Raw genomic sequence first — 27,812 nt, forward strand, 5'->3', positions numbered from 1 at the left:
CTCAGCTCCACTGCGCATGCACACAGGACTCCTGCTGGCCAGCTGATTTTTGGGTCTCTGTCACGTATGTGTGTGGCGGCAGGGCACGTGCAGGAGACATGTGCACATATGCGGGGGTCGCAAACACATGCACAGGGGGCAGGGGGTTGCAGGATTCCCCCCCCCCGGTGGCCCGTGCTGGAAGCTGCAGGGAGGCCTACTAGGCCCAAAATTGGGTGTGGGGTGGTGATGTCGCATGTGCATGCGTGGGGAGATTGGTGTGTGTGTGTGCTGCATATACATTGCATTATGGGGCGTAATGGAGCCTGCCCGGTGCACAGGATACCATTCCGGTACAGTGCTCCGGAGGGCCCACCCGCCCGCTTGAGTTCCTTACTGGTCTTTTAAATCTTCGGCGATTCTGCACACAGCGCGTAGAGCACCTGCGGGATGCTCTGCTGAGCAGCTGGAGTGTCGTGGAGGCTTGCGGAGGTGCTAAGACGCACACACACGCTGCGTGCATCCTTGTGGGATCCGGAACCCACCACTGTTCTGGAGGCAAGTGGTTCCACTGGTTAATACCCAGTGAAAAACCCAAGAGGCAGGGCAAGAAACAAAGTTTTTCATGGGATCACAGTCGATATTTTTAATGGGGTGAAAAATGAGAGGTCCCTGTTTCTGGATTCTTGGGACATTGTTTTCTGTGGTTCGCAGCTCAAGCAGGATCTGCAAGTTTCTACCGATATAACACAACCTACCTAACCTGTTTCGCTAGAGGTTATAATGGGGCTAAAGAAGAAGAAGAAAGCAAGGAAGAGACACAAGGAGGCACGCAACAAAATTAAGAAACGAGATAGGAGGCATAAAGGGATAAAGGTAGTCCTTGACTTTTGACCACATTTTGAGGCCAAAATTTATGTTGCTAAGCGAGACATTAGTTAACGGAGTTCTGCCTCTTTCTTGCCACCGCTGTTAAGTGGATTACTACAGTTGTTAAGCTAGTCACACGCAGATGAAGTGAATCTGGTTTCCCCATTGCCTTTGATTGTCAGGAGATCGCAAAAGGGGATCACGTCATTCCCTTGGACACTGCAAGCGTCATAACTATGAGTCAGCTGCCAAGCATCTGAGTTTGGATCACGTAACCACAGGGATGCTGCAACGGTCATATGTGTGAAAAACAGTCATTTTTTAGTGCCATTGTAACTTCAAATGGTCCTTAAATGAGTGGTTGTAAGTCGAGGATTACCCGTGTAAGTTTCTGATCTGGACTCAAACGACTGTCTTGACTTCTTATCTCCTACAAAAGCTGAATTCTTGGAAGAAAAAAATGTTCTTTGGATATGTTTTGTTTCATCCTGGATTTTAAATCCTCTTTGTTGATTAGCTTGATATGTTATAAAGGTAAAGGTTCCCCTCGCACATATGTGCTAGTCATTCCTGACTCTAGGGGGCGGTGCTCATCTCCGTTTCAAAGCCGAAGAGCCAGCGCTGCCCGAAGACGTCTCTGTGGTCATGTGGCCGGCATGACTAAACACCGAAAGCGCACGAAACGCTGTTACCTTCCCACCAAAGGTGGTTCCTGTTTTTCTACTTGTATTTTTACATGCTTTCGAACTGCTAGGTTGGCAGAAGCTGGGACAAGTAACGGGAGCTCACTGTGTTACGCGGTGTTAGGGATTCGAACCGCCGACCTTTCTGATTGACAACTCAGCATCTTGTTTAGAACTTCTTCTTCTTTTTTTTTGCATAATCAGTTTGATATTTACGCTGTTACTGATTGGAAAGAACAGTATACAAATTTAGTAATTGCGTAATTTGGATGGTTCACCTTTTAGTAGAAGCTTCAGCTTGATGACTAAGACAAACAAGCAATTAAGCAATTAAATGTTACTGACAAGGAAAAGGAAAACCCTGCAACACACCAACCACCGTGCAAATTCCCTCCCAAGCAACGTGGTGCTTTCCTGGTATGACTTATTTACACTATTTTGAGGCGTATAATAAAAGTTTAAAATAAACGGCTGCAGTCTAAATAAAAGAAGAATTAGGGGTGACAAGATAGCAGTATTTCAGTATTTGAGGGATTGCCACAAAGAGGAGGGGGTCAAATTATTCTCCAAAGCACCAGAAGGCAGGGCAAGAAAGAATGGATGGGAACTAATCAAGGAGAGAAGCAACCTGGAATTAAGGAGAAATTTACTAACAGGGAGGACAATTAACCAGTGGAACAGAAGTTGCCTCCAAAAATCGTGGGTGCTCCATCACTGGAGGTTTTTAAGAAGAGACTGGACAATCACTTGTCTGAGATGGGTATAGGTTCTCCTGCTTGAGCAGGGGGCTGGACTAGAAGACCTCCAAGGTCCCTTCCAGCTCTATTCTACTCTAATATTCTAAACTTGTCTATTTGTGCTATAACATCACAGAAAGAATAAAATCAGATCAAAGACCCAATGCTACACCACATCTTTCAGAAAAGGACAACAAACAAACCCTTCAAAATAAATATTTTACAGCAACTCTTTTTCAACTGTTAAAATAGCTGCATTTTTTCCTCAGATTTATACAAATGTTTTGGATGTTGCTCCTTGACATCCCATCATGGATCTCTTTGAAGGTTTCCCACAATTCTGGTGGATAGCACAAGAAACCCAACGAACTAGATATATGTATCTGCCATACTTTCTCTCCTCTGTCACTCAAACGTTTTGAGAGATACACGTACAGAAAAGAACACAGAATAATAGAATTGGAACGAGATTCTCAGTCCTCCAGGTCCTGGTGGTCCCAAAGGTGCTTTTTCAGGAGGCAACTGGACTTCCTTGTTTTTTCTTTGAAGAAGTTTCGCTTCTCATCCAAGAAGCTTCTTCAGCTCTGACTGGATGGCGGTGAATGGAAAGATTCATTCATCCAGTCAGAGCTGAAGAAGCTTCTTGGATGAAAGCAAAATGTCTTCGAGGAAAAACCAGAAAGTCCAATTGCCTCTTGAAAAAAGCACCTTTGGGACAATAGAATTGGAAGGGACCTTGGAGGCCTTCTACTTCAACCCCCTGCCCAAGCAGAAGATCCTATACCATTCCAGACAAATGGCTGTCCAATCTCTTCTTTAAAACCTCTAGTTGTCATGCCTGCAAGCCATCTTTTCTTTTGGACTTCAGGCCTGTCACACTTTCTACTGTCTACTTTCTATTGTGGGAAACATAGGAGGGGGATTTATACGGAGTTGGGTGATATGTAGCCATAACAACATTCTTCTTAGAAAATCAAGGTCATCTTTCTCTCTGCACCTGGCTGGAACTGGATGGGAGGAATCTGTCTTTGTGGCAGTGGAAGATTGGAGCATGTGATGGACTTGTGGGTATTGGGGCAAGATCTTTAACTTTCAACTGGGTGGGGAAAACCGGGAAGCTTTCAGATTTGGGTTTTTCCAGATGTGCCAACATGGCTCTCTTAATAAATTGGACTTTTGAGGAATCTTTTGCCTTGAACTGTGATTTAATTTTGGATGCTATTTGGAACCCTGACTCTAGTAATGGAGCACCCACAATTTCTGAAGGCAATTTGTTTTTCTGGTTTATTGTTCTCTCAAAATTCTGTAGTGTAGATCCTACAACAATAAAGGAGTTAGTCCTAGGGTCCCTGCCATGCCTGTGTCTTGACCTGGCCTCACTCGATGGGCTGATATGATGGGATGAATTTATTTCCGTGGCTAAATCGCTTCACAGATTAGTTGTTCTCACTGTCAGGAAATTTCTCCTTCTAGGTTGGATCTATCCTTGACAACTTATGGAGCACCCACACCTTCCGGAGGCGAGTCGTTCCAGTGATTAACTGTCCTCATCGTCACAAAATATCTTCTTAGTTCTGGATCCCAATCTTCTTCAGTCTGATGTCTTCCTGACATCTTGGGATTTTCTCAACCGACGTTGGTTGAGCAATTCCAGAGCTCCACCAAATTGGAGAAGGTGGCATGAAGCCAACCAAATCTTTTGATTTGGTTTTGGGTTTAGCAGGAGGTGTGAAAACAGACACTGGGATCTATAAGCCATTCGTTGCTTCAAAGAATTAGGTCCAATCTACGCACCTTCTCCAAAGTAATCTCTATGCTCCTTTCATACATGCTTTGCTTCTAGCCAAAGTCATCCTACACCTGTGGCATGCGGGCCACAGGTGGCACACAGAGCCCTTTACGGGCACACGAGCCGTTTCCCTAGCTCAGCTCAACCGCGCGTGCCTCCCGCCAGCCAGCTGATTTTCGGGTCTGTGTTGCGCATGTGTAGGCTGCAAGAGATGCATGAGTGTGCGCATGCGCAGGGGGAGGCGGCATGGTCCCCCAGCGGCCCATTTCTGGTCCCAGGAGGCTTCAGGGAGGCCTACTAGGCCCAAAATGGGAAGCGAAGGGGGTTAGGGGTGGTTGTGCATATGCGTGGATGGGCTCGCGGTGGGGAGGGGAGGAGGGTCACGCATGCATGCACAGGGGGAGGTCGCACAGGCTTTGCATTACGGGTGCAGGCACGCAACGACCAAAAGATTAGCCATCCCTGTCCTATGCAGAAACCAAGAGACTCTCCAAATGACAACCTATGCTGGTAGTCTTTGACTGGCGACCATAACTGAGCCCCAAAACCTTTGTTGCTAATCGAGGCAGTCCCTGAGTGAGCTTTGCCCCATTCTGACTTTTCTTGCCACAGCTGTTAAGTGAATCACGGCAGCTGTTAAAATCAGGAACACGATCGTTAATGTGAACCTGGCTTCCCCGTGGATTTTGCTTGTCAGAAGGCCACAAAAGGGGACCCCCATGACCCCGGGACATTGCGACCGTCATAAATATGAGTCAGTTGCGAGTGTCTGAATTTGGATCATGTCACTGTAGAGATGGCGCAACAGTCGCAGGTGTGAAAGACAGTGGCAATCAATGTGGGGGGGATGTAATCATTTCACTTTGTTCACTGACACTGTATCTTTGAAAGGTCATGAAATGAACTGTCATAAGTTAAGGACTAAGTATGTAAACCTGTCAACCTGAATCTGAAATTAAAAGGAAGGAGGAACTCTCTTGGAGTGCCATTTGTCGGAAATGGTGCAGGGCCTTGATGGCAAACCTATGGGCCCTCTCTGTGGGCAAGCGTGCCGTCGTCAGCTGCTCTTCTGGTTTCTAGCATGTACATGCGTGTTGGCTGCCGGAGCGCCAGAAAACGGCCTGAAAACAGCCAAAACCACCCCCAAAACAAGCTGTTTTTGAGGTCATTCTCCAGGCCGTTTTCAGCCATTTTTCAGGCTGTTTTTAAGTGCTCCGGAGGAAAAACCAAAAACGTCTTGAAAATGGCAAAAAACAGCAAAAAACAGGCATGCACGCACTGGCCAGCTGGTCTTCGGGTTTGCAGCACTTCGGTGCATGCACACGCGTTCCAGTTTGGGCACTCGTTGCCAAAAAGGTCTGCCATCACTGGTGCAGGGTCTCCTGCTTGGGTGAGGGTTGGACTAGATGATCTACAAGGTCCCTTCCAACTCTGTTAATCTGATCTAACCTAATCTAATCTGGCAAAAGGGTTCTTCCGGACATGAGCTGCCAAACAAGATTTGCCTCTTTGTAAATGTTGAAAACTCACCTCCTGGATGAGTGGCTCCAAAAGACTGATCAATTTGTTCAATGGTAGGAGGAATAGCTTGAGAGTTAAAATGAACACCACTAGGAAAAGTAAAAGAAAGAAAGACTGGTTAAAATCTAATTAGTCAAACACAAACCTACCCACACATTCATAAAAAGGTAAAGCTTCCCCTCACATGTATGTGCTAGTCGTTCCTGACTCTAGGGGGCGGTGCTCATCTCCATTTCAAAGCCAAAGAGCCAGCGCTGTCTGAAGATGTCTCCATGATCTTGTGGCCGGCATGACTCAATGCCGAAGACGCACGGAACGCTGTTCCCTTCCCACCAAAGGTGGTTCCTATTTTTCTACTTGCATTTTTACGTGTTTTCAAACTGCTAGGATGGCAGAAGCTGGGACAAGTAACGGGAGCTCACTCCGTTTCGGGGCACTAGGGATTCAAACCGCTGAACTGCGAACCTTCTGATTGACAAGCTCAGTGTTTTAGCCACTGAGCCACCACATCCCTCGCACATTCATAAACTGCTTCAAAATCTTTTTATTTTCACTGTTTCTTTTCCCTCCCTGATTTCCGCAAGTTAACAAACTAGAATGTTCTCATTTTTTTTTTTGCAGTGTGAAAACTTGCAACCGAGACCAACTACCTCGCTCAAAGCTATTTGTGATCTAAATGCCTTATTCTATCTCTGCTTCTAACTAAATCTGCTCAGATGTGAAATTCTAGGGCAGAGGTCATTTGGTAAAAGGCTCAAAAGTAGGTTTAATGCGCTTTCGCACCAGGTACAAAATGCTTTGGTTGCAATGACTGCTTTAAGGGGTGAGAAACGGAATGCTTTTTCAAGCCCAGTTCCTTTTTTTCTTAATTTCATCCTGTCTTCTGCAATCAGTGTTTTAAATTTGTAAAGAAAAAAAATGGGTTTAGAAGAGATAGTCCATAGAATGAACATGCATTGTTGCTAAGTTTCTCATCACAAATTTAAGAACCAATTTTCTCTCCATCGCTTCAAATATCTTTCAAGAAAGACTCCTATGTACATAAAAAAGGCAGGAATTTGGTTGCATAATTGCAGCCACTGTCCTTTCTCTTCTGGCACGCTCCTCCTATAGACAACTCAGCTGCTGCAGAGTTGAAAATGTCTTAATAAGTCTTTTTTGTGGCCAATGCAGAGCCCGTCTAGCTACTCACCAGTACTTTAACTTCACTTTAGTCAAGTCGTAAACTTCAATCACCTAAAACAAAAAGAAACAGAAAAACCTGTAACTAATTTTGTTGTCTTTATTTTGTACAATGACAACAAGGCTATACTACTGTAAACACTATGAAAAATTAATCAATGACTCCTGGAATTGTAGGGCATATTTAACTTCTGTAAGGATGTTAGTCAAAGCAAAACTTAAAAACGTGCAATTACATGTGAATAAAACAAAGGAAGAGAAGGATATTTAGTTCTACCTGCTTCTATTTTGGGTTTGAATGTGCTTCTTTAACATCAGTCCCTTGAAGAGATGTGGACTTCAACTCCCAGAATTCCCCAGACAGCGAACTTCCAGGTTGCCCGTAGGACTGTTTTCCACCCTCCGGAGCCTTCAGGGAAGCTCCTGAAGCCTCCGAGGGCCTCCGGGGGGGTGAGGCTGTTTTAGCCCTCCCCAGGCTCCTAGAAAACCTCTGGGGAGGATGAAAAGAGCGCCAAAAACGGGAGGAGGGGTCACACTGGTCATGTGTGCATGGGGGGAGTCGCATGTCCATGCACACTGGGGTTGCGCGCATAGAATTATGGGTGTGCGCATGCCCGCGCACAACTCCTGTGCACTCCCCCAACTTTTGGCACATGATCCAAAAAAGGTTAGCCATCATCACTGGCCTAGAGCCATGGATCTGAAATGTGTGTTATGGAAAGCAGGAAGGATGTAAGAAAAAGTAAGAGAAGAGGGTGGGCCAGAATGGCAAAGAAGCAGAGGAGGAGATGAAAGAGAAGAAACGAAAGCATAGCCGTGGTAGAGGAACACAAGAAAAAGCTGAAGAGCTTTTTGGAGTATTATGAAGAACATCCAGAGAAGCAAATGGTGTTGATCTTCTTAGATGCACAGAAAGCATTTGATAACGTGAATTGGCAATTTATGCTAACACAACTAAAAGAGGTGGATTTGGGGGAGAGATTTATTAACATGATTAAGGCGATATCTTATACATCGAATGCAGCATTTTTTTGCCTCCCAAAGCCCCGCCCCTTCACCAAAATGGCCAAGCAGATGCTGTAGAAGGCTTTCAAAGAGCTTCTAGGGGCTGGGGAGGGCAGAAATGAGCAAACAACTGGCTGTATTTTGCCCCTCCCCCAGCCTCCAGCAGAACTCTATAAGCCTCCATAAGGCTATGCATGCAATTTTTTTTGACAAAAAACAAGGGGCCCATTTTTGTGAAAAACAGGCCATTTTTGGGAGGTTTGCAGAGTGCAAAAACTTTTTTTTTCCTTTTGAAAAGCTCTTTAACTGATTGATGAGAATTAGATTGATCAAGTGCTGTGCCAGTCTTAGGTGCTGCAGATTGTCAGCTATTTCTCCAGCACATGGATAAATACACCTGAAAACATCTACTTACCTACCTACTCTCTCGCTCCCTATCTACCTACTGTATTTCTCTCTCTCATACACTTTCCTTCACTCTATCCCTCTACCTACCAACCTACCTACCTACTCACTCACTCACTCTCTCTCCCCCCCATCTACTGTATTTCTCTCCCCCCATCTACCTATGTACCTGTCTACTCTCTCTGTACCTATCTACTGTATTTCCCTATCTATCTACTGTATTTCTCTCTCACACTCTCTCTATTTCTCTCTCTATCCCTCTACCTACCAACCTACCTACTCTCTCTCTCTCCCCCTACCTATCTACTGTATTTCTCTCTCTATCTTTCTATTTCTCTCTCTATCCCTCTACCTACCTACCTACCTACCTACCTATCTACCTACCTACCCCCCTCTCTCCCTACCTACTTACTGTATTTCTCTATCTCTCTCGTTCTATTCCTTTATCTACCTACCTACCTACCTACCTAACTACTCTCTCTCCCTACCCACCTACTGTATTTCTCTCTCTTTCTCTCCCTCTCTATTCCTCTAACTACTTACTTTTTTTAATTTGCCTCTTCAAAACCTTGGTGTGACTTATATGTCAAAACATACGGTAATAAAAAAAATTAGAAGAATACGGAGAAGTGGAGAAATATATTATAGATAAGCAGAAAAAAGAGTTAATGAAAAGAATATTCAGACTACAAAGAAAGTAAAATACTTAGGGATTCAGCTGATAGCAAGATGTGTAACGAAGAAAGAACGTAACTATCATAGATGGTTGAAACAAATTCAAATAGATCTGGAAAAAAAGAAAAAGCTGAAGAGCTGAGCAGAATGTCAACAGAACAAATTTTGATTTTGCCCTGGGTTAGCCTTTTTAGTACTTTTCGCCTGCATGATTGAATCTTCATTTACATATAACATCAACAGAAGTGATCAAGAACCCCATCCGTCTCAAAAATAGATTTTCAGCTGCTGCTTTGCATATCATGGTCAACCAGGGTTTGCATTTCCCTGAATCAGGGGTGAAATGCTACCGGTTTGGTTGAACTGGTATACTTTAAAAATGCTAAAAAAAAGTTTAAAAAAAGGTCCGATGACTGAGCAGCACAGCTGGTTGTCGGAACTTTTTAAAAACTTTTTTTAGCATTATTATTTTTTTACTACCAAACCGGTAATAGAAAAAATGCTTTAAAAGGTTTTTTTTTTCAAATGATACCAATACTTTAAAGATGTGAATTTGCTAGAATGGCAGAAGGGCATTAATACATTTGTATGGGCAGGGAAGAAGCCGAGAATAAAACTAAAAATAATGCAAGTTGTACGTGAGAGAGGAAGTTTGAAATTGCCAAATTTAAAACTATATTATGAAGCAGTAGTTTTATCAGTAATCAGTGACTGGATTAACTTAACAGATGATAGAATACTTAATATCGAAGGGCATGATTTGGTATATGGTTGGCATGCTAACTTGCTATATGACAAAAAGGTGGATAAGAATTTTAAAAGTAATATTTTAAGGAATGCTCTACTGCGGGTCTGGAAAAAATATCAATACAAACTAAATGACAAGATACCTATGTGGGCAATTCCTAGACATGCAATAGAAAACATAAATATAGTACAAAAACAGGATGTAACTACATACAGACAGCTTCTCACCTTAGAAAGAGGTGTATTACAATTAAAACCCTTGAATGTACTAAAAGAGGAAAAGGTAATTCAAACATGGTTTCAGTATGGACAATTACCGTATTTTCACCCATATAACCCGCCCACGCAAATAACCCGCCCACGCGAATAACCCGCAGGTTTTCAGGATCGTGTAAAATATTTTCCGTATACCCCGCCCACGCATATAACCCGCGACGATTACGGGAGAAGGAACAGCTGAGATGGGGGGGGGGAAAGAAACGGCAGGAAGGGAAGGGGAGGAGGCGGGGGCGCGGCTGTGGCTCCGTTTTCACACACACACACACACACACCTCCCTTCTTCTGCTTTGCTCTGTGAAAGGGCTTCACTGCCGAAGCATTTTGGTTTTAAAAAAAAACATCGTCCCTTTCTCTCTCCAGTTAACAGGGCCAACCCAAGTGGTGCATTTTATCTGGGAGACGACACACACACACACACACACACACACACACACGACACGTGCGGCAGGAGGAGCGGCGTCCTCCGCGCTCTCGGCTGCCACAAACGCCACGCAACCAGGGAATCTCCTTTTGGGGGGGGGCAAAGCAGGGCAGTTTCTCGCCGTTCTGCGAAGCTGGGAAAGGATGCGGGAGTTTCCTTCTTCTTCCTGCCCCCCTCCGTCTCCCCGCTGCCACCTTTCAGTCTCCCCAGCCTCGTCCGGGAGAAGCGGCTTGGTGGCGTCTTCCTTTCGTACCCCGGTGCGCCTCCCTCGCCACCGCAAGTCGCCTTTTGCCCCCCCCCCCCCACCCAAATAATAATACTAAATAAGCAGGTGCGCCGCTTGGGCTGGCTTGGCTTCTCGGTTAGATAAGACCAGCCGGTGCCCCCCCTTTTTTTTGCCGGTTTATTTCGTCGTCATCCGCCAACCCCAGAAATCCGTGCAGTTCGAAAGCTGAGCGAGGCGAACGACCCCGGCGAGGGTAGCAGTAGCGTCTGAAGAAGAAGCCTCCCCTTCGCAAAGGCTCTTCGGCTTCAGGCAGCCAGCGGCTTCACGAGAGGGAGAAATCCGTTGTTATTTTTTTGCTCCCTTCTGGCGAAGAGCCTCTCAGATACGGCGGTGCCTCCCGTGAGGAACGGTAGATGCTCTCTCGCCTGCCAGAAGGGAGCAAAAAAATAACAAAGGAGCAGAGAAAGCACCAGATTCCTCCCCCCTTCACGAGAGGGAGAAATCCGTTGTTATTTTTTTGCTCCCTTCTGGCGAAGAGCCTCTCAGATACGGCGGTGCCTCCCGTGAGGAACGGTAGATGCTCTCTCAGCGTCTGAAGAAGAAGCCTCCCCTTCGCAAAGGCTCTTCGGCTTCAGGCAGCCAGCGGCTTCACGAGAGGGAGAAATCCGTTGTTATTTTTTTGCTCCCTTCTGGCGAAGAGCCTCTCAGATACGGCGGTGCCTCCCGTGAGGAACGGTAGATGCTCTCTCAGCGTCTGAAGAAGAAGCCTCCCCTTCGCAAAGGCTCTTCGGCTTCAGGCAGCCAGCGGCTTCACGAGAGGGAGAAATCCGTTGTTATTTTTTTGCTCCCTTCTGGCGAAGAGCCTCTCAGATACGGCGGTGCCTCCCGTGAGGAGGGCAGAAAGTAAGAGGGAGGGACCCTTCCTCCCTCCCTTCCATCTACCTTATTTTATTTTATTGAACTCCGTGGGAGGAAAAGCTCTCCTAGCCCCGCTCTGAAGTGAAGGAGTGCGGTATATTCTTCCACGCTACGGCAGCCCTGAAGGGCCGGGAGATATTTGGGCAGCTCTCGTTTCAGTTCTACGGGCGAGGAGATGGGGGAATCGGGAAGATATTCCCCTTCCTCCAACTCCCCCCCCCCCCCCGCTTGAGCAGGCTCACGAGAGGGAGAAATCCGTTTCTGGCTTCTTTTTTTGCTCCCTTCTGGCAGGCGAGAGAGCATCTACCGTTCCTCACGGGAGGCACTTCGAGCCCCGCCGTATCTGAGAGGCTCTTAGTCGCCGAGCGGAGAAAGCACCAGATCCCCCCCCCCTTCACGAGAGGGAGAAAATATCCGTTTCTGGCTTCTTTTTTCGCTCCCTCCCTCCAGTTTTTCGCAAGTTGTCCCAAGAGAGGACGAGCTGCCACTTCCTCGCTCTGAAGGGAGGGAAGGAAGGACGCGGGATTGGGTTGGCCCTGTTAACTGGAGAGAGAAAGGGCCGCTCCTCCTGCCGCATGTGTCGTGTCCCAATCTCCTTTTGGGGGGGGGGGGCAAAGCAGGGCAGTTTCTCGCCGTTCTGCGAAGCTGGGAAAGGATGCGGGAGTTTCCTTCTTCTTCCTGCCCCCCTCCGTCTCCCCGCTGCCACCTTTCAGTCTCCCCAGCCTCGTCCGGGAGAAGCGGCTTGGTGGCGTCTTCCTTTCGTACCCCGGTGCGCCTCCCTCGCCACCGCAAGTCGCCTTTTGCCCCCCCCCCCCAAATAATAATACTAAATAAGCAGGTGCGCCGCTTGGGCTGGCTTGGCTTCTCGGTTAGATAAAACCAGCCGGTGCCCCCTTTTTTTTTGCTGGTTTATTTCGTCGTCATCCGCCAACCCCAGAAATCCGTGCAGTTCGAAAGCTGAGCGAGGTGAACGACCCCGGCGAGGGTAGCAGTAGCGTCTGAAGAAGAAGCCGCCCCTTCGCAAAGGCTCTTCGGCTTCAGGCAGCCAGCGGCTTCACGAGAGGGAGAAATCCGTTGTTATTTTTTTGCTCCCTTCTGGCGAAGAGCCTCTCAGATACGGCGGTGCCTCCCGTGAGGAACGGTAGATGCTCTCTCGCCTGCCAGAAGGGAGCAAAAAAATAACAACGGATTTCTCCCTCTCGTGAAGCCGCTGGCTGCCTGAAGCCGAAGAGCCTTTGCGAAGGGGAGGCTTCTTCTTCAGACGCTGAGAGAGCATCTACCGTTCCTCACGGGAGGCACCGCCGTATCTGAGAGGCTCTTCGCCAGAAGGGAGCAAAAAAATAACAACGGATTTCTCCCTCTCGTGAAGCCGCTGGCTGCCTGAAGCCGAAGAGCCTTTGCGAAGGGGAGGCTTCTTCTTCAGACGCTGAGAGAGCATCTACCGTTCCTCACGGGAGGCACCGCCGTATCTGAGAGGCTCTTCGCCAGAAGGGAGCAAAAAAATAACAACGGATTTCTCCCTCTCGTGAAGCCGCTGGCTGCCTGAAGCCGAAGAGCCTTTGCGAAGGGGAGGCTTCTTCTTCAGACGCTGAGAGAGCATCTACCGTTCCTCACGGGAGGCACCGCCGTATCTGAGAGGCTCTTCGCCAGAAGGGAGCAAAAAAATAACAACGGATTTCTCCCTCTCGTGAAGGGGGGAGGAATCTGGTGCTTTCTCTGCTCCTTTGTTATTTTTTTGCTCCCTTCTGGCAGGCGAGAGAGCATCTACCGTTCCTCACGGGAGGCACCGCCGTATCTGAGAGGCTCTTCGCCAGAAGGGAGCAAAAAAATAACAACGGATTTCTCCCTCTCGTGAAGCCGCTGGCTGCCTGAAGCCGAAGAGCCTTTGCGAAGGGGAGGCTTCTTCTTCAGACGCTACTGCTACCCTCGCCGGGGTCGTTCGCCTCGCTCAGCTTTCGAACTGCACGGATTTCTGGGGTTGGCGGATGACGACGAAATAAACCGGCAAAAAAAAGGGGGGGCACCGGCTGGTCTTATCTAACCGAGAAGCCAAGCCAGCCCAAGCGGCGCACCTGCTTATTTAGTATTATTATTTGGGTGGGGGGGGGGGGCAAAAGGCGACTTGCGGTGGCGAGGGAGGCGCACCGGGGTACGAAAGGAAGACGCCACCAAGCCGCTTCTCCCGGACGAGGCTGGGGAGACTGAAAGGTGGCAGCGGGGAGACGGAGGGGGGCAGGAAGAAGAAGGAAACTCCCGCATCCTTTCCCAGCTTCGCAGAACGGCGAGAAACTGCCCTGCTTTGCCCCCCCCCAAAAGGAGATTCCCTGGTTGCGTGGCGTTTGTGGCAGCCGAGAGCGCGGAGGACGCCGCTCCTCCTGCCGCACGTGTCGTGTGTGTGTGTGTGTGTGTGTGTGTGTGTGTCGTCTCCCAGATAAAATGCACCACTTGGGTTGGCCCTGTTAACTGGAGAGAGAAAGGGACGATGTTTTTTTTAAAACCAAAATGCTTCGGCAGTGAAGCCCTTTCACAGAGCAAAGCAGAAGAAGGGAGGGGTGTGTGTGTGTGTGTGTGAAAACGGAGCCACAGCCGCGCCGCCGCCTCCTCCCCTTCCCTTCCTGCTTCCAAGCCCAGAGAAGGCGAGGGGCTGCAGAATCTGGGCTTCCTCTCACCTCCTGCTTCTTCCTGGTCACTTCGCCCAGAGCCAGGGGTGGGGTTTTCACGAAGGCGTCCCGAAACCCAAGCAGGAAAAGGGAGAAAAGCAGGCTTCCTCCTCCGTTTCTTTAGCCCCCACCGATCTCAGCTGTTTCCCTTCTGCGTTCCTCCAACTCCCCCCCCCCCCCCCCGCGTGAGCAGGCTTCCTCCTCCGTTTCTTTAGCGCGCCCCCCCCCCCCCGATCTCAGCTGTGTTTTTTTTTTAAACCAAAATGCTTCGGCAGTGAAGCCCTTTCACAGAGCAAAGCAGAAGAAGAAGCCGCACCGCCGCCTGCTCCCCTTCCCTTCCTGCCGGACTTCCAAGCCCAGAGAAGGCGAGGGGCTGCAGAATCCGGGCTTCCTCCCACCTCCTGCTTCTTCCTGGTCACTTCGCCCATAGCCAGGGGTGGGGTTTTCACGAAGGCGTCCCGAAACCCAAGCAGGAAAAGGGAGAAAAGGAGCCCGAGCCGCCGAGCCAGCCCACTGCCGCGAGGAAAGTGGTGGTCCCAAGCTCTCCCTTTACCGGTAGTTAATCTGTGTAAAATATTTTGCGTATACCCCGCCCACGCATATAACCCGCAGGGGGGCGCTGTGCATGTAAAAAACGCATATAACCCGCGGGTTATATGGGTGAAAATACGGTACAGGCCAGATGGAAAAAAGATCAAAAAATTGGTTTTATGCAAAATGAGGATAATTTACTAAAACAAATTAGGGATCAAAATCAAATGCATATAAAGAGACTATATAATGTATTAACAGAAATGGATTCGGAAACAGAATTAGTTAAAGACTATATGATAAAGTGGGCACAAAATTTTGAAGAACCAATAATGTTGGATACATGGGAAAAGATATGGGTAAGAAATGTAAAATTTACACAAGCCCAGAATTTGAGAGAAAACTTTTACAAGATGTTTTATAGATGGCATTTAGATCCTAAAAAACTGGCCTGTATGTATCTGAATTTATAACCTAAATGCTGGAGATGTGATTGTCTCGATGCTACATATTATCATATATGGTGGACTTGTAAAAAGGTAAAAGCATTTTGGATAAAAATATGGTGGATTATGCAAAATGTTCTTAAAAAAAGGATAAAGTTTACCCCTCAGTTATTCTTGTTAGGTATAATTACTGATTGTACAGTTATAGAGACTAACTTGATTTTGTATTTAATAATGGCAGCAAGACTGTTGGTGGCGCAATACTGGAAGAAGGAAGACTTGCCTATTATTCAGGAATAGACATTAAAAGTAACAAACTTAGTAGAGATGCCTAAAATATCAGCATATCTCAAGGATCACTCAAATGAGAGATATAAACTAGAGTGGAGAAGATGGATTGACTATACTCAAAATAAATATGGGACTAAGAAATTCCAGATAGTTTATGATTGAAGAAACAAGGAATGATATAATCTGTTTAGAGTTCCTAGCAAAGAGGAGTTAAAGTTCAAATGAAAGATGATACTAACTTTCTTTAAGTTTATTTTAGAACATCTTTGTTAAAGATTTATACCCTGTATTGGTTCTGGGAAGTCAGGGGGCGGGGGAAGGTTGGGGGGGGTTCAGGTGGGGAGGGGAGGGGGGAGGTAAACATTTGTAAAGGTTTTTTTTTCTAAAATTTTCAATAAAAAAAGTTTTTTTTAAAAGTTCCGACAATCAGCTGTGCCGAGTGATTTATATTCGCTAGGAAGCAGGAAATCCTGCTTTATGGCGAATTTAAATCATGCAGCACAGCTGTTTCCACATACACACACACGCTGTTCTACTTACCTTTGCAGACTCAGAAAAGGCTTCTTAGTGCCTGCAATGCACATGCACGCGAAGCAAACGGGTAGGAGACTTCAGAGCATTTCCCCCCGCCGCCCTGTATAAACTATGATTCACATGTGATAAACCACATGCTGCCCAAATGCCACTGGAGAGAGTGACTTCACCAATGGCTTACTTCAAAAGCTCCCCCTTTTGGGGAGGGGGCGGGACCCATGCCGAAGGGGGGGCGCCCGCATTGCATTTTGTGATTGTGTGCTTTGGACACTCGGTAACAAAAAGGTTAGCCCTCGCTGTCGTAGAGGGATCCAAAATCAAGGCATTAAATCAAGACCAACAAAAGCATCCCTATCAACATCAGTGCCGCAGCCACCAGCCCGCCCGGTTAACACACAAGATGTAAATACTAGGGAGAAGTGGTAGTCATGGAGACCTAGTTGTGGCTCCCAACACGGTGTCGTTTTTTGCGATAACCGACACTGCCAACGTGCCTGGGGCTCCTTGGGTAGAGAGAATTATAACATCTGGGCGTGCGCTTACCTTCAGCCTTTGATTGAAAGCATCAAAGAGCAGTTTGATTCCGTCCTGAGTCAGGTTAAGGATGAGGTCATGGCTGAGAGGAGACTGGAAAACAAATGAAAGAGAATCGTTTTGTGAGTTGCTGGTGGACAATTCCTGGAGCCTCCGGTTTCTCCGAAAGCCAAAAGAAAGAACCGTGGCCACAATTTCCCTCCATTGGCACCAGGAAAGGCTGCATGTTTGCTGGAGGCTGCCAGAAAACAGCCAGGCGCAAAACTGCGGCTGTCAAGTTCCTTTTCCTCGTATTATTGAAATGAAATATAGAGGCAACAGGCAAGGCTCAGATTACATTTAAAATCTGCTTTCACTGGAATAGCAGCCAAATCTTGTGTTCCTGGCTGAGAAGGAACAACCAAAATGCACCACCAGAGAAAGACACGGTTCAGCCCAACTGCAACCTTGCCTTTGAGAAATTAAAAAAAAAACCTAGAATTCTGCTCCTTCACATCAACTTAGTGATTCTTGTTTCAGATTTTAAAATCCATTCTTATTATTAATAAAGGAGAATATTTGCAGCTCAGGGTTGTCCTGAAGGGGTCCTTGGTGCTCTCTGAGCTTGGTTATTTTCTTGCAGATGTTAATTACCCAAACTAGCTAACAACATCAGTATTATTGATGGTGTTACTTAGTTTGGGTAAGGAAACGTCTGCAAGAAAACAAGCAAACTCAGAGAGCACCAAGGGCCCCACAGTCTTCCTCTTCTTCTTCCTCCTCCCTTCCCCTCCCCTCTGTAAGCACCCCTCTCTTCTAGCACTGATGATGGTAACTAGTTGAGTAATGAAACGTCTGCAAGAAAAGGAGCAAACTCAGAGAGCACCAAGGACCCCCCCCCCTCAATTCTTATTATTAGGGTTAATAAACGGTCCCTGCTGTTCCGTGGCCAATTAGAACAAGAGGGGATTATTTTATCAAACTCCTTCTCAGCTTCCGAAGGCAACAGATTGAGGAATGGAGGATTGACACAGGGATGTCAATTGCTTGAAAATCAGAACACCCTTCTGAGGTGGGTAAAATGAGAACTCAGAGGGGCAAGAGACTGACTCTGTAAACGGCTTAGAGGGCTGTAAAGCGGCGTATAAGTCTGTGCTATTGCTATTTTCCTTCCTTCCTTCCTTCCTTCCTTCCTTCCATCCATCCATCCATCCATCCATCCATCCAGTATTGCAGGCTGACTCTGCCCACTGCCAGAAGTTCGATCCTGACCAACTCAAGGTTGACTCAGCCTTCCACCCTTCCGAGGTGGGTAAACTGAGGACCCAGATTGTTGGGGGCAATAGGCTGACTCTATAAACCACTAAGAGAGGACTGTAAAGCATGTGAAGTGGTATATAAGTCTGTGCTATTGCTATTTTCCTTCCTTCCTTCCCATCCATCCATCCATCCATCTATCCATCCATCCATCCATCCATCCATGAGGCACAGTGGTTAGAATGTAGTACTGCAGGCAAACTCTGCCCACCACCAGCAGTTCACTCCTGACCAACTCAAGGTTAGCTCAGCCATCGATCCTCCTGAGGTCAGTAAAATGAAGATCCAGATGGTTGGGGACAAATAGGATGACTCTGTAAACCGCTTAGAGAGGGCTGTAAAGCACTGTGAAGCGGTATATAAGTCTAAGGGCTATTGCTGTTTTCCTTCCTTGCTACAAGTCACTCTTCTTCAGTCCTGTTGTAACTTCGAAAGGCCACTAAATTAATGGTTGTGAGTCAAGGACTACCTGTCCTCAAAGGATTAAATCCAGATACATGCTTGTCAAAAACAGTCAATCACTCATGACTCCAAAGATACATTAACTCCCATCTCTGGAATCCCTCCCTACAACTCTTGGGCAATCTGAAAGAGTGAGTAATAGATTTGGTGTACCTTGTAGTTCCCCATTCCATCTATCGCTTTGAAGAAACTTGTGTTCCTCACAAGGAGGAGTTAAGAATTGCTCAGCTGGTTGCAGGCAGATTCCTAAGCTCATTTCCAGAAGCCAGCTGCTTTAGACTATATTTTATTTCAATGCAATGGCCTTTGACCCACTCAACAGAGAAAAGCTAAGCTTAAAAGAATTAGCAAGGAATTCAAATGTGCCTAGAGACTTTGGACTTAAAATGTCTTCTTTCCCACACTGAAGGATTTGCTTGGATAGAACCATTTGTATTTTCAAACATCTGAACAGCGTCTTCCAGAAGCTACTGCTGATGCTACTCAGGAAATTTCAAAATTTAGAACACATTTCCTGAGCAGCGCAAGCAGTAGCTTCTGGAAGATGCTGTTCAGATACTTGAAAATACAACTGGCTCTATGGAAGCCTTAAGCACTCTTCTATTTATTTTTTACTAGTTGATAATCCGGCGTTGCCCAGGTATTGATTTATAGGGGGAAAATGTCCAGACCAAAAGTAATTTCTAATGTTGGATTTTCCCCCTTACCAGAGGGAGCCCCCTTATGGAATACTGTGAAGCCGTTACCATGGCAACTCCACGGCGCTGCACAATAGAAGCCATTGTATGGCAGTACAGTAGAAGCTATTTTAGGGCACAACAGGCTGTATCTTAACAGAACACACACCCTGAGGGGTGTTAGGGGTGTTTTACCCCCACAATATTTTTCTCCAGAGAGTAAGTCATCTGTCTGAATTTCAAATTTGGTTGAAATTGCTCGAGGCATTCCAGAGTTATGCTGGAACACACACACACACACACACACAAACCTGTTTTTATATATATAGAGAAGATTAATTTTTATTTAATTTATAGTCTCCCAAACCTCGTAAAATAGAGCACGATTAAAACAGAGCTACGTTCTCCTTTCTCAAAAGCAAAGCAGAACAGCTTTCTATCCCAAAGAGCAATGTTTGTCAACCTAGTCAACTTTAAGATACGTGGACTTCAACTCCCAGAATTCCTCAGTGAACACACCGGCTGGGGAATTCTGGGAATTGACGTCCACAAATCTTAAAGTTGGCCCGGTAGACAAACAAGCCAATGCAGGAATACCAAGGAAGGCAAATATTGAAGTGCTTGTTAGAACAGCTATAGAAACGTCTAATCAAACTGTATAAACAACATGTTGCTATTATTTACAAAGGGTGAAGCAAGAATCCCCATGACATGGACTTAGATCAAGGCAGGGCAGGGTGCAGCATCAGGGCTGTGATGGCATGGGAGAATAATCTTGGGGTGACACGGAACATAGAATCACAGGGCTGGAAAGGACCTCGGAGGTCTTCTAGTCCAACCCACTGCTTAAGGCAGGAGGTCTTATACCCGTGATGGCGAACCTGTGGCACACAGAGCCATTTGTTAGGGCATGTGAGGTGTTGCCCTGTCAGCTCCAGTGCGCATACGCCCGCTGGCCAGCTAACTTTGGCCTTCTTTTAAGTCCGTTTTTCGTCCTCTGAAGCCTCTGGAGGGCGGAAAACGGCCCTATGGGCAAACTGGAAATCTGTTCGCGAACTTCCAGTTTGCCTGCAGGGCTGTTTTTTGCGCTCCGGAGGCTTCAGGGAAGCTTCCTGAAGCCTCCAGAGGGCCACCGAGGGGGTGAGGAGGCTGTTTTCACCCTCCCTAGGCTCCTAGAAGGCCTCTGGAGCCCGGGAGGGCGAAAAACAGATCCATTGCTCACCAAAAGAGGGGGGGGAGAGAACGGGGGTCTCGGGCACATGCATGCAGGGGTGGTCACGCGCATAGCATTATGGGTGTGGGCACTCCCGTACATGACCCCCCTGCGTTCCCTCTGCGTTTGGCATGCGATGGGAGCGATACCATCCCAATCAAGTGGTTGTCCAGTGTATTCGTCAGAACTGTCATCCTTCGCTTCAGCCGTGGTTCGCTAGATGTCAGCACGCCATAAACTACAGGAGAAGGAACTGGGGAAACTGAAACTAAACTTAGTGCCTTCCCGAGGCATCAACTCAACATCCCAAGGTCTTGGGTTTGGGGAATGGAATATAAGGGCTCAGGATCTAGTCTGCTTTTACAAGGACAGTTACCAAAACAATTTCTTTGAATGTGCCTGGACAAATGGGAGATAGCAGAGGAGCAGAACGAGAAAGAGGAAGTTAACGGGGAAGCTTTCGCACGCAAAACCTCAGTTCTGGCTTTGATCTACTGTAACCATTTGGCTTTTCGTAAAAGTATTTGTCAGCCTCTGCTTTGCTTACTTGCTATCGGCTGCCATAGAAACGGGGAGGGAGGGGGCATGGTATTTGGGATGGGAATAAATGATACAGGAGGTGATATGGAAAAGGGAGTTTTCTTCTCACCTTCTTCTGTGCATGCTAGTGGCCGGTGTTTGGGCCTGGTCAAGGCCAACCGTCCTGCATACCAACATGATGAAGCCTTTTGGAGATGCAACCCACATGACACCTTTGGGAGTTGCAGATTGGACACTGGGGTAGGGTTGTTGGAGGGAGGGGGCTGGGTTATCATTTGATATGTACTTCTTCGCGCCTTTCTGGCTCAGATCTTGCTTTACTTTCGCTATCTTTTCATAACCAGTAAAAGTATTTTAATTCCACGAACAATGGAGTTGGGAGTTTTCTTTCTTTACTTTCATTGATGGAGGCACGCCTGACAGTATTCTTTTCAATACACAGGGAGTCGGGAGTCTTCCTTTCCTAGAAGACCAAGTTGGGGCAGGGCTGATATTAAACCAGGCCTGATACTATTTTTGAAACCCTCCAGTGATGGAGTAGCCACAACCTGTTCACACTGTCTGGAAATCTCTCAGTTCTGTGTTGGATCTGTCTTTAATAAGCTTAATTCTTGTCCTGCCCTCTGAATGATTTCAGGGTCTCAGTTATATCATTTGCCCAATAGGAAAAAGGAGAAAGGAATAATAATCAGAGGTAGGACAAAGAGCCGTAGTCTAAGCAACAGTAAAATAAGAGGCACTAAGGCAGGGGTGTCAAAATTGATTTCATTGAGGGCCGCAACAGGGTTGTGTTTGACCTTGGGGGGCCAAGGTGGGTGTTACCAGGGTTGGCGTGACCAGCTCGATGTCACTCATGTCGGAGGGGGGGGGGCACCTGTGGTAGCCCGAGCGCACTGCTGACGAAACAGGCTCCCAAGCTCTGTTTTTGGCTGCCGTGGCTTCCTGAAACCCTCTACCAATGAAAATGGAGCTTGGGGGCGGGTTGACTGTGTCCCCCCGTGAGCACCATTTTCAGCTGCGACTTTTGCTGGCAGACGCACTATGGGTTGGTCCTTTGCTGCTTGCGGGGGGGAGGGGGGTACAGGCCAGATCTAAGCACCTCATGGGCTGGATCTGGCTCCGGGCCTTGAGTTTGACACCTCTGAACCAGGGCTATGCTCTTATCTGGCTGCAGACTAGGTCACAGTCAGATTTATAGGTAGCCGAGCAAAGGGGAGACATTTGCAGAATTCTCCCATGAAGCAAACTGGAGATGCGTGACAAATGTCCTTATGAGTTTTTCACATTAACAGTTATGGATAGACATTGTTGATTAAACAGCTATCTGTGTGAAGTGGAATAAAGGAGAATAATATTGATGAAGAGAGAAAAAAATTATATATATATATATATATATATACACACACACACACACACACACACACACACACACACACACACACACACACACACACATATATATATATATATATATATATATATATATATATATATATATATATATATATAATTTGTGCTGATAAATAAAGGGAGACTAGTATACATCTATTTTTCAAGCTATTTAGCTCTCATCAGCTAGCCATACCCTTACTGGGATTTGAACATTTTTCTTAAGCCGGACAAAACCAGTGAACTAAAATTGTCTGACTGAAAGAAAGAAAGAAAGAAAGAAAGAAAAAGAAAGAAGGGAGGGAGGAAGGAAGGAAAGAAAGAAAGAAGGAAAGAAAGAAAGAAAGAAAGGAGGGAGGAAAGAAGGAAAGAAAGAAAAGAAAGATTACATCTTTAGACATCTCTAGGAACTGCAATGTAAACATTCCTTCCACTGATGAAGAATTCGAGTTAAGAACACGGCGTATATTTTGTTTTTCTCTTTGGTGGCAGCCTTAATTTTGGTCTGCTAAGAGCAGGGGTCTCCAAATTTGACAGCTGTAAGACTTGTGCACTTTCAACTCCCGGAATGCAACACAAAATGGTTTCCTGCTATTTTATATATATAAATATATAAAGTTACAAAAGGCATGTTAATAACTGTATGTATCTGAAAACAAAATCAGCCAGATACTAAGCCCTGACAAAAATTATGACTATCTATGGCTAAGAATATAAGCTCTTTTCAGTTTCTTTCTTTCCGAGAAGCAAAATCCGTATCACAAGAAAATCAGTGATTCCTAGGTTTTTCTTTTTAAAATCCTCCCCTCCTTTCCTTACAAAACTATAACTGAGTGCAAAACAAAAGCACATTTCAGTCTGGATGAATGGAAGCATTGTGATATTAGATTGCGAAGTGTGAATCTGAAAAAAAGGCTCGCAGCAACTAGAATGAGATTTTAATCATGTATGAACAGTTATTTCTTTAAAGCGTCAATATGTCTTAAATTCTGCTTTTATTTCTCCTGCTTTTACAGGAGAATGAATTGGTTTTGATTAGATTCGATCCCTGGAGCAACAGTAAATATAAGTTAGATCAGTATCTGTGAAAATCCATCATAATCTCTTGAACAAGGGATTCTCTGAAGCTGTTAAATGTCTTTTTCCCCCATCCAAAAAGTTTAACCATCTTGTTGGTTAACAATCTGTTTCAGAGATCTAGCTGGAAAATTCAGGGATTGGATGCAACTGAAATACTAAATTGTTTTGAGGTGTGCAAAACTCTCTCATTTCCAAAAGAAATCAATGACACAAATCAAAGAAACTGATTCAATTCCGCTTCCTGAATCCAATACATTTTCTGGTGGTAAGAAGCTAAATATGTCACAAGTCCCTTGGAGCGGCATGGCATGAGATGGTCAAAAAAATACTCTTGAATAAAACTAATGATACTTGCACTTATGTACACCTGACACTACGTGAAAGCCACTGTGTTGTTTAAAAACCACATTCATCAGGATGTAGCAACAGCCAAAAATGTTTAGACATTATATGGACCAACACAAAGACACACAATAACATCATGCAACATAGAGATACCTTCCTCGCCAAACTTACTTGTTCACTGTAGAGAACCTGGATATTTTTTATGATACGGCAGTGTTTCTGAACTATTGCTACAGCCTGAGCCAGCGGCATTCCTGGAGGGGGAAAAATAAAATAAAAGGAAAACAGAGTCAGAAAATTAGTCCTGCTTTAATGAGGCTGATGTGAAGGTGTTGGCTCAGCAGAGTACCTGTGGAGCAATATTTGTTCCCTGGGGAAGAACCAGTTGTCCCACACAAGCATTTCAACGCAGTGAGTAAACTCAAGCTCCACATCAAAAATCAGGAAAAGTCACCTGTGTTTTCAAAACAGCAGCGAGCCATAAAATCAGGAACATTTCTCTTAAGCAGGACAAAACCAGCGAACTGAAATTGTCCAACTTAAAAGAAAAAGAAAGAAGAACTGCAATGTAAACATTCCTTCCATTGATGAAGTATTCAAGTTAAGAACACCGTGTATATTTTGTTTCTCTCTTTGGCGGCAGCCTTAATTTTGGTCTGCTAAGAGCAGGGGTCGCCAAACTTGACAGCTTTAAGACTTGTGGACTTCCAACTCCCAGAATTCCCCAGGTTGGCTGGGGAATTCTGGGAGTTGAAGTCCACAAGTCTTAAAGCTGCCGAAGATTGCAGACTCCTGGCTAAGAGGATTTCTGAGTCCAGAGGCTGAAAAGGCTTTTGAGCCAGTAGACGTACTTGGAAATTGTATACAGGCGCAATTGACTTACAACCATTGGTTTAATGGCTGTTTGAAGTGACAACGGCACTGAAAATAAGTGACTTTTGACCATTTTTCACACTTACGACAGTTGCCATATCCCCACGGTCACGTGATCAAAATTCAGCCACTTGGCAACTGGCTCATATTTATGACGGTTGCTGTGTCCCGGGGTCATCTTTTCATAAGCAAAGTCAGTGGAGAAGCCTGATTCACTTAACAACCACGTTACTAACTTAACAATGGCAGGGGTTCCCGTAATAGCTGAGGCAAGAAAAGTCATAAAATGGGAGACAACAATTACCTTGCTTAGCAATGGAAATTTTGGGCTCAAATGTAGTCATAAGGCGAGGCCCACCTGCATTAGAGCCCCTCAGAAAAGGGAGTGGCCATGGAAGCCATTTTGTGAAAGCTCCCACAACATGCTCTCAAAACCTGGGAGTAAGGGAAGTTTTCTCTGCCTGCTTTAAAGCATTTGAAGTCAAAGCTGCATTTTGCCCAAATGTGCATTTATTAAACCGACTGACAAAATTGAATATCTTCATCATAACTCAAGGCCTTCCAGGAACATTTCAACACATAGTTAAATCTGGCAGATTATGCTGTGGTTTTGTATCTGCTATATTCCATGAAACTTTAATTGCTCAACAGGGTTATCTTTATTATTCCAACTCTACAACTACTAGATTATCTATACGCTGCTAGACAAATTTGTTTTCACCAGCAACAGAAGCCATGCTGGGGAAATTCTGGGAGTTGAAGTCCACACATCTTAAAGTTGCCAAGCTTGTCCCAAAGGTGCTTTTTCAAAAGGTAGCTGGGCTTTCCCCCCCTCCCCTTGGAGAAGTTTCGCTTCTAATCCAAGAAGCTTCTTCAGTTCTTCCATTCTTCACCATGCAGTCAGAACTGAAGAAGCTTCTTGGATGAGAAGCAAAACTTCTTCAAGCCAAAACAAAGTCCAGTTGCCTTTTGAAAACACAATCTGGATGACTGAGAAACACGACAAACACGATCTGGATGACTGAGAAGCTCCACAGACATTTTGCCAAGGTTGGATAGCCGTGTTTTAAATAAATAATGAATAAGCAAGTAAAAAAACAACAACTGCCCTCTCTATTTCTTTTGGACTGCGATCTGGATGTAGGACTCTTCCAAAGTTTTGCTTTTTTACTCTGTTGTGGTCAGCAGCTGACAAGCCTAAGATTCAAGCACACCATCCTTCTGGTCAGAGTTTGTGTGTTCACAACTTGAGGAAATCCTTCTTATGTTTGGATGCCCCACCATTCTCCACCCAGGCCCCACCTGAAAGTTAAACTCAGACTTACAGCTCTGTTCAGTTTTGAACAAATTTATGCCCAAACTATTCCATCCAGCTGAAAGCTATTTTTACCACATTTTATTATTTACCAGCTGATAACCCAGAGTAGACCGGGAATCAGAGGTGGGTTGCTCCTGGTTTGGCCCAGTTCAGGTGAACTGGTAGTAGCGGTGGCGGGAGGCCCCGTCCACCCACCCAGATGCTTCTGCGCATGCGCAGAAGCAACACACACACACACATGCATGCGAGCACAAGCAAACCAGCAGTAAACTGGTTAGGAATCCACCACTGCCGGGAATGGCAACTCCATTGTACTGTACAGAAGAAGCCATTTTAAGGCACAACAGGCTGTATCTTAACAGATCCTGAATCCAACATTATGTCTTACCTCCATACTATTTGTTTCCAGAGAGGAAGTCATCTGTGTACCTAGTTTGGTTGAAATTGCTTTTAGGCAATTTCATAGTTATGCTGGAACACACACACACACACACACACACACACACACAAACATACACAAACACTGTCCCTAACTAGTATCTTTAAATATACCAGTGCTAATCTGTTTCTCCTTTCTTAATATATTAGCAATTGCTTAAGCAACTAGTTCAACCTACATGTAAGCCATGGCTCACCAATCCCATGGTTGGACACACTAAGCCAGAAATCCTGGTTATAAACTCAGATGGCTGGGCTCTCTTCATAGAACACCTGGAGCCAAAATCCGTGCCTTACAAAACCACAATGTCTGCAGTTCAAACACAATACCAAGCTTGTGAATTGAAGTGCTTAGATTGTTACTGCATGTAAACCTATAAAAGGAAGACGGTGCCTGTTCCTGAGTGCAATAGGTAAACCCAGGTATGCTATGGAATAAAATGCCCTCCTTCCAGCCCCCCTCCCGGCAGAGTGGGGGGGAATAAACAGGAAATAAGAATATCAAGAGGATACTAACTGAAAAGTAGACATCCAGAAGCATTAGTTTAACTGCATTGGTACAAGCAGCCTTTGGGCACATAATGTGCTAAGAGGCTCAAAAAGCCATATATCACTGTAATGTTGCACGCACGTCTAGTCAAAGCTTACAGCTGAAAAGGGTGCCGTATATCTAATGATTCCGCCTTCCCTAGGGCTTGCCAAATGCAATTATAGTTGTGTCTAGCACAGTGTTTTTCAACCTTAACAACTTTAAGGTATGTGGACTTCAACTCCCAGAATTTTCCCAGCCGGCCAGTTGAACTCCCAATTGCTAAGGCTGAGGAATTATCTCATTGAGGTCTTTACGTTTAAGGAAAAGAAGAACCAGGGGAGACATGATAGCAGAGTTCCAACATTTGTGGGGCTGCCCCAAAGAAGAGGAGCTCAACCTATTCTCCAAAGTAGCTGAAGGCAGGTCAAGAAGCAACCGATGGAAACTAATCAAGGAGAGAAGCAACCTGGAATTAAAGGAGGAATTTCTGACAATGGGAACAATTAACCAGTGGAACAACTTGCCTCCAGAAGTTGTGGGTTCTCCAACACTGGAGGTTTTTAAGAAGAGATTGGACAACCGTTTGTCTGGAATGGTATAGGGCAGTGATGGCTAACCTTTTCCAGAGCAAGTGTCCAAAGTGTGCACACGCGAACCCCCAAAATGCAATGCATGCGTTTCCCCTGCGCATGCACCCCATCCCCACGCATGTGCGCCCCTGGGCCCTGCCTCCCCACGCATATGCACGTGGCCCCCTGAGCATGCGTGCCAGAGACCCGACGACCAGCTGGCTGGAGGGAGGCGCAGGTGCGGTGGAGCTGAACTAAGGGTGATAGCTTGCATGCTCACAGAGGGCGCTACATGCCACCTGTGGCACGCGTGCCATAAGTTCGCCATCACGGGTAGAGGGTCTCCTGCTTGAGCAGGGAGTTGGACTAGAAGACCTCCAAAATCCCTTGGAGATATTCCGTTAATTTGTTAGTTTTGCTGATTGTGGAATTCTGGGAGTTGAAGTCCACATACACTATATTGCCAAAAGTATTCGCTCACCTGCCTTTCCTTGCATATGAACTTACTGTAAGTGACATCCCATTCCTAATCCATAGGGTTCAATATGACGTCGGTCCACCCTTTGCAGCTATAACAGCTTCAACTCTTCTGGGAAGGCTGTCCACAAGGTTCAGGAGTGGGTTTATGGGGATTTTTGACCATTCTT

At 45.9% G+C, this 27,812-nt stretch overlaps 1 protein-coding gene across 2 annotated transcripts in view; it reads right to left on the bottom strand.

The window, feature by feature from the left end:
* The window catches only part of C14H16orf70 (chromosome 14 C16orf70 homolog), a 64,312-nt gene that overhangs the window by 23,180 nt on the left and 13,320 nt on the right, over positions 1-27,812 (bottom strand). For both annotated transcript variants that reach the window (XM_032230773.1, XM_032230774.1), the window contains exons 3-6: positions 23,607-23,689; positions 16,443-16,526; positions 6,772-6,815; positions 5,589-5,668 (exon numbers count right to left, since the gene is read on the bottom strand). In XM_032230773.1, the coding sequence (XP_032086664.1) occupies positions 5,589-5,668; positions 6,772-6,815; positions 16,443-16,526; positions 23,607-23,689 (291 nt within the window). The remainder of the gene's footprint in view (positions 1-5,588; positions 5,669-6,771; positions 6,816-16,442; positions 16,527-23,606; positions 23,690-27,812) is intronic.

The sequence above is a fragment of the Thamnophis elegans genome, chromosome 14 (genome assembly GCF_009769535.1).
Source record: "Thamnophis elegans isolate rThaEle1 chromosome 14, rThaEle1.pri, whole genome shotgun sequence".
Taxonomy (NCBI): Eukaryota; Metazoa; Chordata; class Lepidosauria; order Squamata; family Colubridae; genus Thamnophis; species Thamnophis elegans.